Source organism: Sylvia atricapilla, chromosome 3 (assembly GCF_009819655.1).
Source record: "Sylvia atricapilla isolate bSylAtr1 chromosome 3, bSylAtr1.pri, whole genome shotgun sequence".
NCBI classification, from domain to species: Eukaryota; Metazoa; Chordata; class Aves; order Passeriformes; family Sylviidae; genus Sylvia; species Sylvia atricapilla.
The window spans coordinates 101,066,363-101,083,759 of NC_089142.1; the positions used below are offsets into that span (position 1 = coordinate 101,066,363).

Here is a 17,397-nt window from a genome sequence, read left to right on the forward strand (position 1 = left end):
AACCGTACTCTGATTTCATTCAAAAGGCACCCACCTATTTCCCCAGGCAGATATTTCTCAGTCCTAAGGAGTGATTGCAAGCATTGGGCTCATCTCAGGAAATCCACCTCCTGCCTTGACACTCAGAGCACATCTGTTGGTGCTGCCAAAATCGCAGCCGTGTAACTTGACAGAAATGCTCTGAACCAAAGACTGAGCCTGAGGCTTCCAGAAGGCAGCACAGACAATGCCACCACAGGGCTCTGTGAGGTGTGGTAACAAAGGGTTGCTGCTTCCCCTCGCAGCTTCTCTGCAGGGCTGAGGGGTTTGCACAAATGTAATGCATATCACTGGGCTGACACGCAGAAAAAATTATTGTATGGCACAGTTTTTGAACCCTGGAGAGTGCAAATATACCAAATACACTCTGAAGAAACAATGGTGTCAATTATCACTAAAATTATAATTTTTCTTTAGGGAAAGAGACTTTAATGAAAACCACCTTAAGCCACTGTAATGGTTTTCAGTTTCTTAGGTTCTGCTGACACCAGGTGGCACAAAGGAAAATAATCTCAAAGTAAAAAAACATCTCTGGTCCTGCTTCAGCAGCCAATCACACCTCACCCTCTCTGAGTCCAGATTTGCCATTTCTATTACTACAAAACCAATACACTCAAAGATTGAGAAGATATGCCATGGAAGGCTTTTACAGGTTAATAGCATCTACCATATGAATTGTCTACCCCAAAGTACTCCAACCTTTTGCATACAGTTGTGTTAGTGCAGAAGGATTAGTAAAAAGACATACATGTGCTCTGTACAGCCAGAGGCTTTTCAATCACCCTTATAAAACGATTCCCAGTTCTTAACAGGAAAAAAAATTACCATCATACCTCATCTGGCACTGGTCAACATCCCCCAGGTAACCTGAATACAAGAGGAAAAAACACTTTTGAATGGATAGCATAGTACTCTCTTACACAAAGTGTAAATCTCCTCTCCTTAAGTCATGACTGTGGCACATTGCCCATATACCAATATGTTGACAATATATTTACAAAATCAACAATAATTTTTTGGCATGGAAATACAAAGAGCAGCTCTAAAATACTGTGGGTATTAGGTTAAACTCACAAAGAAAAAAAAGGTACTCAGACACTGCAGGCTGTGAGTTTATTAAATGAGAGGAGCTCTCTGAGAGAAATCAGCAAGGAGAAATAAAATATTTGGTCCACTCCCTGATCCAGCCTGACCTTTTGAAGCACTTGGTGTTAATTGCCATTCCCAAGCAGCCCTTGATCAAAGATTAGCAGGTTATTGATAACACCTATGGTGCAAGCAGAGCTGTTGAGACCTCACCATGCTGTGAGCTGTCTCCAGCCCCTAGCACCACTTCTCCACCAAGGTTGTGCTGCTGTGACCTCAGCCCCATTTACAGCTGTGGCTTCCTAAAATATCCCACATATCACGTGGCCATCATGTGATGGGGTTACAAGGGAAATAGGAGGGGTTTAGATGGGTTTACACCTGCTCCATAAGCCCTTCCATGCTGAGTGTGGGGATCCAAGATCCACCACAGCTCAGGATTTCCATGGTTTATTTTCAAAGACCATTGTCAAAAACTCCTCAAGCTTCAACCTTGGCTTCTCATCCCCTTTGAAGGAGCTCAGCTTTGAGCCATTTATGCCAGAGTGAACAGGACAGTTTTCATAGAAGAACTGGGATTTGGCCTGGCAAACCATGAACTGGGGAGAAGACAGTGTGCTCTCCTTCTAAGGCATTTGGAATAGAATGACTTACAATAAAACTGAAGGTGGCATAAATGTGCAGTCCAGAATATGGAAAGGTGACCAGCCTCCACTGTGTTTTTACAGCGTCTGCTCTGATTCCTGTCAGGGCCCTGCCATTTCACTTTCACTGAGAACCAGATACATGCAAAGAGTTTAGGAATATCTTTTTAAATTTTCACCAAACCTTTGCTGTCTGCATAGTCCAGTTACATGCACCTGAGCTGAGAGAGGACCATTTCTAAACACTCAGGTGCAAAATTGACTAAAAACGGGCATTTCTGAGAACATTGTGGAAATGCTCAGGATGGACTGGCACCCAGAGAAGAGCAGACACTTCACAGCAGCTGAAAACCTGCTTGATGAGGCCTGTCTGCCCTTTGCTGGGCAGCTACTGAAAGGAAGAAACTCCACTAGTCAGAGTGGGGGTGCTCCATGAATGAGCATCTCTGTAAATGAGAACATTTTTAATTAATTGTCCACACTAGCTTCTAAACTATGAGCTTAGCCACTGGGTACTTACATCAATAGTCATGTTATTTTGACTTGATTACTATATTTACACCCCAAAATAAAATACTTCGATCATTTTCCCAAACAGCTTTGTAGAAACATCATCTATTCTGACTGTTCCATTCTTAACATCCTATTTTTCAAACTATCATAGCCACTAGAGCCAGTATCTGAATGGAGATATTGCTGGAAAAACACCTGCAAAGGTTTTTCGGTGTTATAATAATTTTATTTTCTGGTTTTTAGCAGTTCACAATTAGCAGCACATTTTCATTGGAGATGTCTTCTGTCTTCTTGAGAAAACCTTTCCTAAGAAATATCAAGCAGGGGAACAAGAGACAGGAATTCATGTCTCTTGGTTTTTGCTTGCAGCTCTGTACAAGCAGAAAAATCCATGGGATAAATACCCAATTTCAAAGCCATGTAACTGCACTTAGAAAGGCAGCCTTTGTAGTAAAGCATCCCCCAACCCCGAGTGGGCATCTCTGTATAAGGAAAAAGTTTCAGTTTGCCTTCAGACATCTTAGGAAGTTTAACCACAAAGTTCTGTGCCCTTCTTATTGTAACTGACTCCCTGCAAGCACAGAGGCACTAATTTGGCTTGGGAAGTGTAATTCAAAGCCTGTTGCTGATTCTATTGGGTCAGGGGCCAAACAGCCTGCCTGTACCATTGAATACTAAAGAAGGAGCACAAAGAAACTAAGGGGCTTTTTGGAGTGTTTTTAGCAGGGTATCAAAGGGTTCTCTGACAGATGTGCTCAGCTTTTTCTTTTGTTTCTGTAACATTTATTATTTTTCTTATATTAAACCTTTTACTTTACAAAACACCTCTGAAGAGCAGTCTCGCTATGATTATTTTAAGCCAGTCTGCAAGAGCTGGACCCTCAGAGGTACTGGGTACCCCAATACACCTTATTCAAGATTTGCTGCCAGAGTAAGGCAGTAACTTTTGCTAAAGTAAACAGTAGTTTTAAATTAAGTGGGCTTGGCTGGTTAGTGGCTTTTTTGAAGCTGATTATGATGCTTAAAGATACTCTGGGCATGGGACAACAGGAAGCATCTGGCCCAAACATACAGCTTTTCCATATATTGCATATAATAACGAGATGGAAAATTATGTCATTCTTAAAGGCAAGACTAAGTGTAACACTTCCACCTATCCTGCCCAATCACCATTCCTGTTCAAATGCCAACTGTGTGGCTTGCCAAATTTTTACTTAAGCTTCATGGTTTTTAAAAAAACATCTCAGGGTGCAGTTCTAACTCTCCTATCTTGGTTTGACTGGTTACAAGCAGCCTACAAGTTAAAAAAAAAAAAAAAAAAAAAAAAAAAAAAAAAAAAAAAAAAGAAACACAGTGGTTACACGATGTGCAGCATTGTAACTGTGATGTGCATTTGGATTAGCAACTCTGACCAGTGAGTTATCCTTACAATCAGGGAGAGGGCTGTGCATCCCAGCTCTGATGGCAGTCACAGCAGGTGCCCAGGGCAGACTGGAAGGGTAAGGCAGACTAGGAGAATAGCAAATATAAAAGGTGCCATCATCTCTGAAAGAAGTCAAAGCGTAACAACCTGCAGTCTTTCATTTCCCCCAAAACTCCTTGGCAGTTTTGCAGCCTCTTCTCAGCTCTTGTTTTTGGCTGGCAGTTTTCAAATGCTCTTCTGCCTCCCATGGATGTGACAGAACTGTCAGCAGCTCTGGATGCAGCAGGTGGAGCAGCTGTGCAGCATGTTTATGGCCACCAAAAGATAAATGACTTAGATGTGTTAGAAACAGCAAAGATTTCAGGTCAGCAGCCTGATTTCCAACCTTCCATAGGAAAGGTGGACGAGTTGAAGCAATAGGTGTTTCTTGGCCTCCAACTTTAGCTGTGTCCCCACCTTTTGTCACACCAAAGAGTGAGTCAAGGAATGTGATACACAAACACCAACAGGCACTCAGCTGGCGTCATTTGTTTAATAAAGTCTTTTCTGGTTTTAAAAAAGTTTACAAGACAGACATGATAAACAACTAGAGGCTGATCTTCCCTTGTAATAACTTAATCCATGCAGAAAGACTGGAGTGCCTAACCTGATGTTAGGCAGCAGCTAACATTTTACTAAAATATGAACAGATCTGCACACTGCAATGGAAACAGGTAGCACATGACACCACAGAATGAGAATCAATACACAAGCCTGCTCAGAGAATTTTCAGAATTCAAGTGTAAGTTTAAGGAAAAACCCTGATTTATTATTTAAATGGAGCTTACATACTGAGAGTGAAATGTTCTGCTACAATCTGCCTACAGTCACCCTTTACTCAGCAGTCATATGAGAACACATACACAAAAATGTCACAAGTCCTTTTCACTACTGACACTACACATTAACAACTGAATCTGACAGCATTGCTTTGGTTGGTTCAATACAGAATGATAGGTTTCTAATGTCTCAGCTCTCCTTTCCCATTTTCCATCCTTTTCCAAAGTCATTGAAGAGTGTTGCTGAGGTGAATGTTGGGTCTTTCTTCAAGAATTCAGTGTAGCTTTTGTGTAAGAAACTGTGGAAGGCAACAAATAGGAACATTACTATAGGTGGAGCAGAAAAACAGCAGAATTCCTTCAAATTTCATGCAGAAAAGAATCTTTACTTATTGTCACAGCATGAAAACTAATGCTAGGCTATCTGTATACCACATTTTAGAGAAATTCAGCTCCTCAGAAATCCAAATGTTATTGGAAAGACTGGACTGACCAAAGCACTCCAGAAGGCCTGCAAACCCTCTAAAACATTCTTATTTCAACACACAACCCAGAAACAGTCAGGGGGAAACCTTGTATGCAACAGAAATCATCACCCAATGTCTGACCACCTGGGAATTAATGGATTTAAAAAAGAAATTAAAAGTAAGTAACTTTGTGAGCAATGAACAATGCTGAATTGTATAAATCACCGACAGACTAAACTCTGGGAATAGGAAAATGAGAGAAAGGTTAAACTTTAACTTTGCAAAGCTGTTAACAGTTATACCACACAGCCAGCTCAGGACTTCAGTGTGCAGATGAGGATAATAACACTTTCCTGAGAGCTTGGAAACATTTGAGAAGTCAAAATCAGCAGTGGAGCTTTTCAGGGGCAGGAAGGGGGAAGGAAGGTAATGAAAGCTATGTCCTTGAAGGCTTAAAGCTGACTGGAAGAGTATGATAAACACATATCTACACATGCAGACAATCCATGACAAAGGATTCAGGTCTATATTCAGCCTAATTCCATTGACTGATGTCTAGGCATGTCCTGCAGGTCAAGTGCCTGAAGGGAGAGATCTGCTGTTGAGGCAAGTTAGGCTCTCAATGCATGCCCTAATGTCCTTATTAGATGGTGGAGGTCTATAAAACAGCCTGCTACTAATTCATCCTGGGAAAGAACAAGCTGAGGAGAGGCAGGTAAGAACCATGAAAGGAAGCTGCTGTTCTGCCCTGTCTCCAGCTTCTGAGCTGTTTTCCACCTCTAGTGCTTGGGACTGTGCTGTATTTGGGCTGTTCCAGAGTGAGTTCCTTGCTAGGTGAGGACAGACAGAAATACAACCCTGTGTCTCCATGTATCTGAAGAACACAAGACAGGATTCTGAGTAAAGTCACTGCTGTATTATCAGATCAAACTTTCAGATTTCTTGAGTCAACATGGAAACAAGTCACAACTGGGCTAGATCCACAGCTCCAGCCAAGCACACAGCTGGGAAGAGGTTTTCACCCACCCCAACATCCTGGTGTGCAACTGCAGATGGGAGCTGAGGTTGTAAAATTTATAAAACCAGCAAGATTATAAAATTTCATCTTCCAGCTCTTCTAATGCCACTCCCTGCATGTGCTGCTTCAGTGAAACAGGCAGGGAGTCAAGCATGACCGAGGAGAGGAGAAGCCAAACCTGTGGCCTGCCTTGGATGAACTAAGGCTCTCTTTCCGAGGACACATCTCCTTCTGCTCCACTGCTGGCACTGGGGTCATCCTTGTTTCGGGGGGCATTTCTTTCTCTACTTGACTCAGAGGGCACCTTGGTTCTGGTCTTCTCTTTTCTTTGTTGCTGTTTTTCAAGTTTTGTCAGCTATTCACAAAGTAAAGGAAAAAATGCATCATGTAATAAAACAATTTCAGAAGTCTATTTCTAAAAAATTGTAAATGTGAGCATTTGTATAAAACTTGCAGCTTAGATTCACACCACAGATACATATATCAATAAAACAAAAAAGAAAGAAAAAAAAAGCTAAAGGCTGAGATTTTCAAAAATTTAGAAAAGGCAGTGAATTATTACCTAAGATAACATGACCACCCCAAATAAGAGAAGGGATTTATTTATATCCCTCTAGAACAAGAAATATAAAAAATCTATTTGGATCGACTAATCCAAATGTATTTTTACTAATTACATGGCAGATGACTTATAAAGTTCTAATTACCAATTACAAACACAGACAATTGTTCAGACAGAATGAGATATTTCACTGTCACATCCAATGACATAAAAGAGCTATTCATCAGTAGTTATTTGTCTAATCTCTTCCTACTAACATCACATTAAACACTGCAGGACAGTTCAGCTGTCTCATCTTGCTAAAGCTGAAACCACAAATATAAAAGCCACACCATCTCTCAGCCTTAGTTTCCATGCTACAAACAAATCAATACATTTTTGACAGCAAAAGAAGAATGCAATGGGCAGGGAAGAGGAAAGAGAACAACAATTAAAACTGGCTCTTCCTCATCACACTTTGCATGATGGATGTCTTGACCCCATCTCCACTTGGAATTTCTATCAGCTGAACATTGCTGGGACCAGGAGTGGGAGCTATATTCGGTCTTTTCTGTATCTTTTCTGTATCTTTCTTCTTCTAATTCCGTCTCCTCTAAATTCTGAGCAACTTAAAATTGGACAAGTTTGGAGTCTGCAAAGTTGAATGGGTTAAGTCAATGCTTTGTGAAATGTTTTGTGTTAACTGGATGTTACTCTAAATTTTTGCCAAAACTGTCTGATCTTCTGAAGGTTGCCAGTGAAGGTTTTGTTCTTTTGACTTCTTGATAAATATCCTGTGGGAACTTCCCCCTTGTGTCTAACTCAGGGAACATGAAAAACCCAAAGACCTTTTAAGAGGCTTGTAAAGGGAGTTTCGAACTTACACTGCCAGAGAAAAGTTTAAAAACCAGCATCTTTCCCTGTCTCCAGCCACATTGTGGCCACAGGGAAGGAGTTGTCAGAAGGAACATCCTTCCCTGTCTCCAGCCACATTGTGGCCACAAGGAAGGTGCTGTCAGATGGGTAAAGCAGGCAGCCTTGAACTGTGAAGGCAAAACCCTTAAATAAGCCAATATTCCCCAAGAAAGAAATGAAATGCAGAATCCTGCACACCTTGGTAATTCCTTGGTTATTTTACACCTACACACAGGGCAGTAGTTCTCACTCTGAAAACAGAGCTGCTGCTACTCTACTACTACTTATGCATGGCTTGGCCTGAGAACTCTGGGCTAGAACTGTGAGGATACAGAAAGAAAGACTAGAAACAGAAGTAGATTCTTCAGGGGCTAAAACATGACACAAGAATTCAGAACAGTATTTGAAGGTAAAAAGGAAACCAACTTCAAACCAAGCTTTTTAAGGCAACACAGGGCACTTGTGTCTGCTCATTTCATAGCTGGAGGATTTGTTGAGAAGGATGATGTGAGGGATAGTATCAAAAGCTTTACTAAAATCTAGAAAAACTAAATCACCATCTTCCCTTTCTTCACTTGTCAAGTGACCTTACTGTAGAAGAGTATTAAATCAGTTGGACAGGACTTTTCCCTTTTGAATCCATGTTGATTGTGCATTGTCCTTTAAATGCCTTTCCGTAGCACCCAGAATGATATTTTCCACAATTTTTCCAGGCACTGAGGTTAGATTAACAGGCTTGTAGTTTCCTGGTTCTTCTTTTATGCCTTTTTTATAAACTGCAGTAACAATTTCATCAAGGTTAAGTGAAGTATTATACAAATAAGGTTGGTGTGGCCTTGATGAAGCACAACAATCTCTCCTCCTTTTCTTTCAGCCTGGATAAACTGGCCATTGCTGTGTTTAGAGCATGAGGAAGCCTCATCACTGCATTTGGTTTTCAGCACAGCTTGTGCTGCTCTTCAGCAGAGCTAACTTACTCTCCTGTCCACTCCAGACTTAAATTTGGGATTGAAATTTGCTATTCCCTTGTTTCTGACAGACAGGGACCTCTCCGCTTCCACCCAGTCACACACATGCAAAAGCTCCCACATGGCAAGAAACTTCACTAAAGGCAAGGGGGCTGGTCCAGACTTATTAAAAACATTGTTAATGAGTCACGATTAAACAACAGCTTTAGTGAGAAGGAGGAACAAACTGTGAAAAGCTGTTCTGTATTACACACACACAAGCTTTCCCAGGACAGCAGGCAGCCATTAACAGGCCAGGGAACTGAAGAAAACAATGCAATTATTTGACTGTTCAGAGGCTGCACAGGAAGGACAAGGTCCTTGAACCTAAGGGGTACTGCTTCACAACAGGAATGCTACGAATTCGCAGAGGATAGATACATCATCCTTTCCGGACAGACCTTAGGAGTCACTTACTTGTTTAAGATCAACAGTGGCTGCTGGGGACTCCAGTTCTATTGTTACAGGACCATCATTCTGGATGTGGACCTGCATGTAGGCACCAAACTTGCCATCTGAAAAGGAAGAGACAACAAGCCCTCAGGGCCCTTGGGAGGATGACACACACCGAAGCTTTAACCAACTGTGATACCAAAAAGAAATAAAAAGTACATAAAAGAGCAGCCAACTATTGAACTGCAGAAAGCGAAAAAAAAAAAAAAAAACAAACAGTGGATGTGCACCAGGTATGTAGCTTGACATTCAGAGAGCATAAATACACAGCTAAGTAGAGAAACATGCACAAAACAAACCAAGTCTACAGGTAATCAGGGATATAACAGAGGTAATAGAGGCCCACAGTTCATGACAGGCAGTTCTCATTGGCAGGAGATGACATTTTAAAGGATGTAGCAGTTCAGCCTAGAGATCCAGTCCAACTGACCACCTGATGTTTTGATGAAACTTTATATTTAGGCAAAAGGTAAGAAGAACTGGAGCCTACCCTGAAGCATTTGACAACTGAATACTGTAGAGAAGGGGTGCAGCTCAGTCCCATTCTGCTACAGCCATTTCTACATTCCTGCTTGCAACCTAGGCTGGTCTTTGAGAGATACATAGATGTAACCTACACCCTGTGACCACAAAACCCAGTTAACACTAGTGCATCTTTCTTTAACAAAATAATAAACAAAGAATATTATCTTAAACTTTATTAGTGGTAGCACAACTTTTCAAATTGCTCTCTACAATCATCCCATCCCTCTGCTGTATTTCACTTATAAAAAGGATTGGTCTTTTCCATTTCCCATTCATGTGTATGGACCTAAAAAAAAAGTAAACTCCATAAGCCCTTTTTTTCAGAGGCTGATAAAGTGGTCAAATAAATCCCCACCTTCACCAGAACATTCAAAGTACTCCCATGTCATAAGCACTTTCTATCTTGTTTTGACACCAGAACTACTGTCAAGGAACATCTTTCTGTAACATCTCCCTCCCATTCTCCTCACACATTTAAATTTCTAGTTGCTGCTCTTCATCTTTCCCCACTGTAAGACTTCTGGACTGATCAATTCATCTGGCAACATCTTCTGCAATAAAACAGGATCCTAGAAGTATTATTAAAGTGACAAGTTCATTCTGCTGGATACCCATCTCTCCAAATTCCTTGCCTCTCAAAGCCCAGCATGCATGCCTTCCTCAGATGCAAGATCTTCACCTGACATGAGTCAGAGAAGCCACATCTGAGCTATAAAGACTTGAAAAAGAGGTATCATTTACTTCCAGAATATTTTTGTACATGTTTCAAGCCTTATGACCTAGAAATTTCACACTGGATTTATACTTCTAAGCTTGTCTACTTGGAAAATTATTCTTAATTAACCTCACATGAATACTGTTGCTCCAAATAAGAGCACTTATTCTGAAGTGACAACAGTCACAAAGGGAATTAATCAGGGAGAATAACTGTGTTTTCAACTTGCACCAAACCTTAATCTGAGTTAAACTCTTCCTTGTGGAACAAACCTCTCATATTTACTTGGATATTACTACTAAGGGGGTAAAACTTTCCACACTCCTTGTCATGTTAATCGTTACTGCCTCAGAAGACTAAATCCACATTCAACACAAAGAGCAAAGGCCCTGAAACATAAGGAGGAGCCTTGGTAGGTCTGATATTTGGATATCAGCTTGCACAACAAGAGTGCTCAAGCCTGCAGTCACCAGCTCTGCTCCTCAGAGGGGAGTGAGATGTTTAAGAACACAAGAAAGCACTGAAGCACAACAGGCAAGGACTTCTGATGCAGCCTTTTATTCCCTAGATTTGAGTGCCCCTGTGTTAAACTATGCTTAACTAGGAACCATGCCTCTGAACCTTCTCCAAGATTTTTTTTTGTCAAGTGTCCCACTGCGCTGACAGAATGGTTTGTGCTTCCCTTTGGGGAATATTTCCCACTCTGAGCTCCTGGCTGGCAAGCTCCAGGTAGAGCAGGGCGCAGAGAGGAGGTGCCTGCCCAACACCTACAACTTCTAACAGCCAAATTCTCTACTGAACACAAACAGGAACCAGAAAACACAAGGCCCTTGGGAGCTAGGACAAAACCTTCATCAATCTGTCGTTGCCTCACCTACACAAATTCCACTTTCAGTGATTAAATTCCTCCTCTAAGATGCATTAAGCAATTTGTAGGATCAAAAGGGAAGGGTACCTACAGCAATCCAGAGAATCAAACTCTAATCTCCCAATAACTACAACTGTTGTGTGTGTGCCTGTGTATGTAGGGACAATGTGAGTACAGATTTTCCAGACAGCAAAGAAGCGAAAGAAACACAGGCAAAACAATCGGCACAGCAGAAACTTCAACCTAGGAGAATCTTAACAGACTTGGGTGCAACACACCACAACACAAACAGTTTAATGAGAAAGCAAAATCATAAACTGACAGATAGTTCCAGTGCTGCCAGCAGTTTTATATGCATGTGTTATCTGACACAATAGCACTCTTGGGTTTCCCAATCTGTGCTTTTATCACGGAAAAAAAAATGCAGAAGTGAAAGCTTGTTTTGTAGAAAGCACTGGCAAAAAAAGTGCCAAAATTAGAGCACTTAATGTTAATTTCAGGTACACAACTGCTATTCACTGAGAGAAGGAATTCAAAAAGCTGCTGTCAAAATACAAACTGACTGAATGGCAATCAGAAATGCATTCCTTATCAGGAAGAAATGTTGGAAGAACATATGAAACTAGAAAAGCTTGAAAAATGGACATTTTTTGACATGTGGATATGTGTGCATTTCACTGTGCCTCCTTGGAAAGCACTGAAATAATTACCCCAACGTAGAGTCAGTATGAAAACTAGCCTCTAAATCTTTCCCCAGCTATTAGTTTTCTGTCTTTTTCTACTTTTTTCCTCATAAGGAAAGTAAGGCAAACCATCATCTATTAACAGACACCATTTAAAAAATAGTCTTTTCTAGAAACTTGTCTTCGGCCAAGTGTAGTAAAAAGTCATATCTGAATATGAAAACAGACAGAAAGCACTCAGAAAACCAAACAGAAAAGACTGAGTGTGCACAGAGCACAAGTGCACAGGGAAGCCAGGCATTTTCTGGTAAAGAGAAAACTGTTCCACACATGACACAGAGCTGAGGAAGGAAAGAGTCTAAATCCAAAGCTGTTCTCAAGTAGCACATTACACCTCCCACTGTCACAATTCCATTTAACAGGATGTGTAAGTGACAGATGGAACTGTGCTGTCCATCATATACTGGTGACACCTTCAAGCCTCACTAAACACACTTCTCAGAAAAAATGCTTCTCTTGGCTTGATCTGTCTATACAGCACAAAACATCCAGCCTTTGAGGGAGCTTGACCTCAGAGTTTGTTCTCATGGCTGCAGCCTCTCCAGGCAGCCAAAAGGAATACAAAAACATCTACATGCCACCCAGAGGAAGACCAGGAAATGGCTTGGCTAGAGGAAGACCGGAGTGATCACCCTGACAGGTTCTAGTGAAAGTATTAAAGTCCCTTCAGCTATTAAAAATCACAGAATAAAGAAAGCAACAATCAGAAAAACACACCCAAGTGTCCACTGGTTACAGCAAGGACCTTACCAACCTTCTGTCCTTACCTTTAATAAGCTCTGGTTTGTAGGCTTTTCTTAGCTGCTCTAGGAAATTGTTATAAAAAGACTCTGCCTGTTCTGTGGGCATTGCCATGTGATAGTCAGGCTTGTTTCCCTTCAGGATGCACTGGAGAGTAAATTGGCTCACACACAACACTTCATACTGTTTATCCATCACACTTTTGGACCAGTGCTTCCCACTTTCATCTTCAAAGACTCGCAAGTTCAAGATCTTTCGAACCCTGGGAGGAGGAGAAGAAAATTCCTAAATTGTCCCATAGAGGATCAACAGGTACCATACAGAATGAGCTAACAGAGGTATATTCTGTCTACCTCCACATAACAAGATATCCCACTGTACCTTCATTCCCAGCCATGAGAATCTCACCACATTAGGCAATGCCTTCACCATGAGAGCCCTTAAACAGCTACACAACAGTGTTAGGTCATTAATCCACACCATCATTTTACAGAGTGTGGTACCAGTTACATGTTACACAGTGACATGGATGGCACAGGAAGTAAGAAAGCTCACTCTTTACTGTCTGTTTTTATGTGTCACAACATTATTTAACGTGTGAACAGCTTTGGGAATTTTAATCCTCCCACCACACCAGGAAATCACACCCCGTAGGAAATGAGATCATCCTAAACTGTGTTTAAAACTGTGGGTTTTTGTTTCCCATCATGATTCACATAGACTTCTCCTGCTTTCTCACTTCTTAGCACTATTCCCAAACCAGGCCCCACAACCCAGATGACGACAACACTTTTTCATCAGGATGAGAGGAGGAATCCAAGGAACAGGGCAGAACTGCAGCTGGCAGCAAAATGGCTTGAATTTTGGGCCGATTTTTTAGAGATAGGAGACAGAATTGACTGGCTCAAGACAACAAGGGGACCTTCACAAGTGGACCCTGAAAAGCAGCAGGCAGCTGCAACCCAGTCCATGTCAGGACTTTGACTGATAACAGGACTGCATCCAAGCCACTCTCCTGTCTTTTGTTTCTTCTGGCTTCTCCACACCTGCAGCATCAAAGGAACCTATCAAGTGCAAAGGGTTTCAACTGCAATCATCAGCCAGGCATTTTGCACTGCACCAGAGATGAGGCAGTCAGTCTAGGACAGAGCTGAGACTTTGTTATGGTCTAGCTTCAGGGCCTTGCCATAACTAAGGCACAGTCACAAGAACATCCTTGCCAATTTTTGTGTCAACAGCAAACAGAATTAACTGCTGAATGAAGTGAATTGTTGAAAGCATCCACTGGCAGGCCCCAGCAGAAGGCTTAAATCATCATCACTGCTCTGTTTTCTTCATAGAGATGTTCGTTGTTTCATTTACAGGATTACTAAAGTTTCCTTTAATAGGACCTGAAAAGCCTGGTTAAGCTGCTTTCTCTCACTCCTTTTGCCCAGATGCTGGCTTTCTGCCCTTCTTGTGTCAGCCATCCCAGCAACGTGGTGCTGAGAGCACAGGAGCTACAGGTCTCTTGCCTGCAAAATTCAGAAGCAGCTTCCACATCCACCAAGGCAGAGATGGGAAGTGATGGTGGAGGAGATATTACACACTAAGGGAGGCAAACAAGCATGGGAGAATAAAAACTCCTTCTTCTCGACATCAGTCAGCTCCATCACTTTTTTTTTTTTTTTCTTTTGCAAGGACTGAGGTCAGCCCTAGAGCAATAACCAGTCCAAAAGAGGCAGAAGAAGCCCCTGGAGAGCTCTCTCTTGCACGTGTTTGCTGGCTGAATCCCACTATTCTGAGGCCATGGAACAGATGGCCAGAGCCAGTCCTCCATGCTGCCAAAACTGACTCCTGTTTGCAGACAAGCAACTGACAAAACTATCCCACCTGAGGTAGAACAAAACTCATGGTGCAAACTAAAAGGAGAGTTTGAGGATTGTAATAAATCCCATCCTTGAAGGACAAATTTCTTTTGGACTCAAAAAGGACAGACACCTAAAAAAGTTCACTCTTGATAAAAAACGCATAGCAGAAAATGAGAACAGATTTTTCTCAGTGGAACATGAAGAGAAAACTCTAAGAAACCTGTATTCAAAGTAAAATCTGAAGGAGCTAACAGGCAAACCTGAATTTCTCAATGGGAACAGCTGATCTGTTTGGCTATTGCACAGGTATCAGCAATGCACAAATGCACAAGGCAAAAGGAAGGGAGTAACTTACATGTGCTCCAGCTCTCTTTGTGTATCTTCCAAAGAAATGCCCAGTAGCACACAGAGGCCTCGTCCTATTGAACTGATTTGTTCGCCACCCACTGGAGAAATGAGAGGGAAAAGAAAAATAAGGCTAAATGCAGTGTCTTGTTTTATGGCACACGTTAGGACTGGTTTCAGCTGTCCAACCACTAAAAAAACCAGCACGCTAAACCCTGTTTCCTCTGTCTCAAGTTTGAAAGATCATACGGGAGCATTCTTTCAAAAGCTTTCCAGAGCCACCATGTCTTTATGAGATTGAGTTACTTACTCCAGCATATAAAAACACCATATAAAGATTTTATACTACAATTGGATCAGTTGTCCTAAACAGAAAGGTGGTAAAACTCTCCCCAATCCTAGAAAAGTTATCCGCTAAGTGCACTCAATTTCTCTACTCCACCATTCCCTTCACACTTTGTTGTATTTTTTGGTTTGTGGTTTTGTTTTTGTTTTTTTTTTTTTGAACAGGTGATTTCTTCCTGATAAGAATCCTCGTGGATTTTTTGAAACATGACTTTCAACAAGCTGCAAATTCCACCTTCCTAATTGGGAAAACAACCCCTTTAATGACATTTACAATAAAACATAAACTATCATATATCTGTTGTGTTTTCCTAAGAAATGTTTTAAATTATCCTTATTAAATTATCTTAACATGGTTGACCCTGAGATGACTGCAGTAAAAATAAATACAGTCTTAAAACTGATATAAGCACCAGTTACCTAACTGTTCAAACTGCATCCAAGCTCATGACTGGGACAAAAAGCTCCAAACATCCCACAAAATGAAAGGAGATCAGGTCCCCACTGAAAGCTGAAACTGTCCGTGCACTAGTGGCTGGATCAGGGTATGAGTCCTCCAGTGGAGAAATTTATTCTGCTAAGTACAGCACTGTCTCCCAAATTCTTCAACAGCCAGAAACAACAGTTTAAATTCTCTCCAGAAAAGTGGTACTAAGCCAGCAGGAACCCCAGTGCTGACAGGGTGTGACCATGTGGCCACAGTCCCAGCTGTGCACAAAAGCTGTGCTCTCACAGACATGCTGTGCCGGTGCCGATACACAGGCAGAAGCTGTTCGGTAACCTGACGGCCACCCTGCTGCACACCAAAGACTCCCACAGCAGGTACTCACTGCCTCACGGGCAGACTTCTTGGAGATTTTAAGCACCTTGAGCACAGAAAGTCCAAAGCAGTGCAATAGCAGGGACATTCCATCAGGACACACCATTCCTAACGGAACCGGGGCTAGACCCGAGTGAGCAGCGCCTGGCGGCAGCTGGGACACCACTGACACACACAAGCAGCGCAGAAAGATGGTCCAGGCTGCACTGTCAAGGTGCCTGCGATGCACTGAGGCGACTGTGACTGTAGTGCCAGGGCATGCAAGCCACGGGAGAGGGGCACTGGGATGGATGGCACTGCCACCACACGCACAGCAATGCACGGCCGTGACCAAGGCAGCCCCACTAACACAGCACCAAGGCGGTGTCACAGCACCGAGCCCAAGAAAAGTTTGGACAATGCTCTCCGGCACACGGCGCCACTCTTGGGGATGTCCTGTGCAGGCCTAAGACTTGAACTCAAAGATCCCTGTGGCTCCCTTCCAACACGGAATACTCTGAGTCCGTGAACACAAGCGAAGCAAGATGACTGCGACTGTACTGCCAACACAAAGGCGCTCGAGGAGGCGATGGCAGCGTGACTGCCAGCCCACGGATGGATGCCAGGCAAGGCTGCACACAGAACTGCACACACAACCCGCACACATGCACCCCACAGGGGCTGGGCCCCCGGAGGAAACGCAAACGAGCGGACCCACGCCAAACCCAAGCGGGGGGACAAGGGGAGGGGAGGGGAACGCCCGCACGCACCCACACTCACCCACACATATAAACAGACACACACACAGCTGCCCCCGGCCCCCGCAGCTCCGCGGACGGGACACACTGACCTGTCACGCTGGCCTGGGCCACCCGCTGCACGATCGCCTTCATGGCGCAGCGCGGCCGGCGCCGAGCGGGGACAGCGGCGGCGCCCCGCAGCGGAGACCGCTCCCCGCGCCGCGCGCAGCGCCCCCTGGCGCACGGGAGGTGCCGCCGCAGCCCCCGCACCGCCGCTATAGGGAATTCCATAGGAGACGGACGGGAAGGCGTGCCCAGGTGTTTGGCCTTCCTCTTATTGCCCATAGCGGTTTGGAGGGGCGGGCTACGAAAGGCAGAATATGCACGCAAGCAGAACGGCATCCGCTTTAGTAAAAGCTATAGGGTTGCCCTATAGACAGCGAGTTGCCCATAAAAATTAGCGGCTGGGAGGAGCACTCAGGGAAAGGAGGGGGTGACTCTAAGGACCTGAGGAGCCCATGCGGATAGGCAGGTCTGTAGGTGCATGGGGTGGGTAGGGCTTGGGTTGTAAAAGCTCCTATAGAATCAAAGGCGTGGGCTGGAAAGGCAGAGAATTTTGCACTAGGCCAGGTTGCTCAAGGTCTTACCCAAAACCTTGAACACTTCCACAGCTGGGGCATCCAAATCCTCCCTAGGCAACGTGTTCCAGCACTTCACCACTCTCAGTGTCAAGAAATTCTTCCTAATATCCAACCTGAATTTCCCCTCTTTTTATTTGTACCAATTTCCCCCCGTTGTATCA

At 43.1% G+C, this 17,397-nt stretch overlaps 1 protein-coding gene across 1 annotated transcript; it reads right to left on the reverse strand.

Moving 5' to 3' along the window:
- Nucleotides 1–4,223: 4,223 nt before the first annotated feature.
- DTD1 (D-aminoacyl-tRNA deacylase 1) lies at nt 4,224–16,828 on the reverse strand. Its single transcript, XM_066316375.1, has 6 exons — nt 16,706–16,828; nt 14,722–14,812; nt 12,543–12,778; nt 8,889–8,986; nt 6,187–6,363; nt 4,224–4,822 (listed from the first exon to the last, which is right to left on the reverse strand). Exons 1-5 carry the CDS (start codon nt 16,746–16,748, stop codon nt 6,208–6,210), a joined length of 624 nt encoding a protein of 207 aa, XP_066172472.1. The 5' UTR covers nt 16,749–16,828; the 3' UTR covers nt 4,224–4,822; nt 6,187–6,207.
- Nucleotides 16,829–17,397: the final 569 nt, after the last annotated feature.

Coding starts and splice junctions, on each gene's coding strand:
- DTD1 (XM_066316375.1), bottom strand. CDS start 16,748: ATGAAGGCGATCGTGCAGCGGGTGGCCCAGGCCAGCGTGACAG. Junction 12,779..14,721: donor CAAAGAGAGCTGGAGCACAT/GTAAGTTACTCC, acceptor TCCTCCTCCCAG/GGTTCGAAAGATCTTGAACT. Junction 8,987..12,542: donor CAAACCAGAGCTTATTAAAG/GTAAGGACAGAA, acceptor CTTCCTTTTCAG/ATGGCAAGTTTGGTGCCTAC.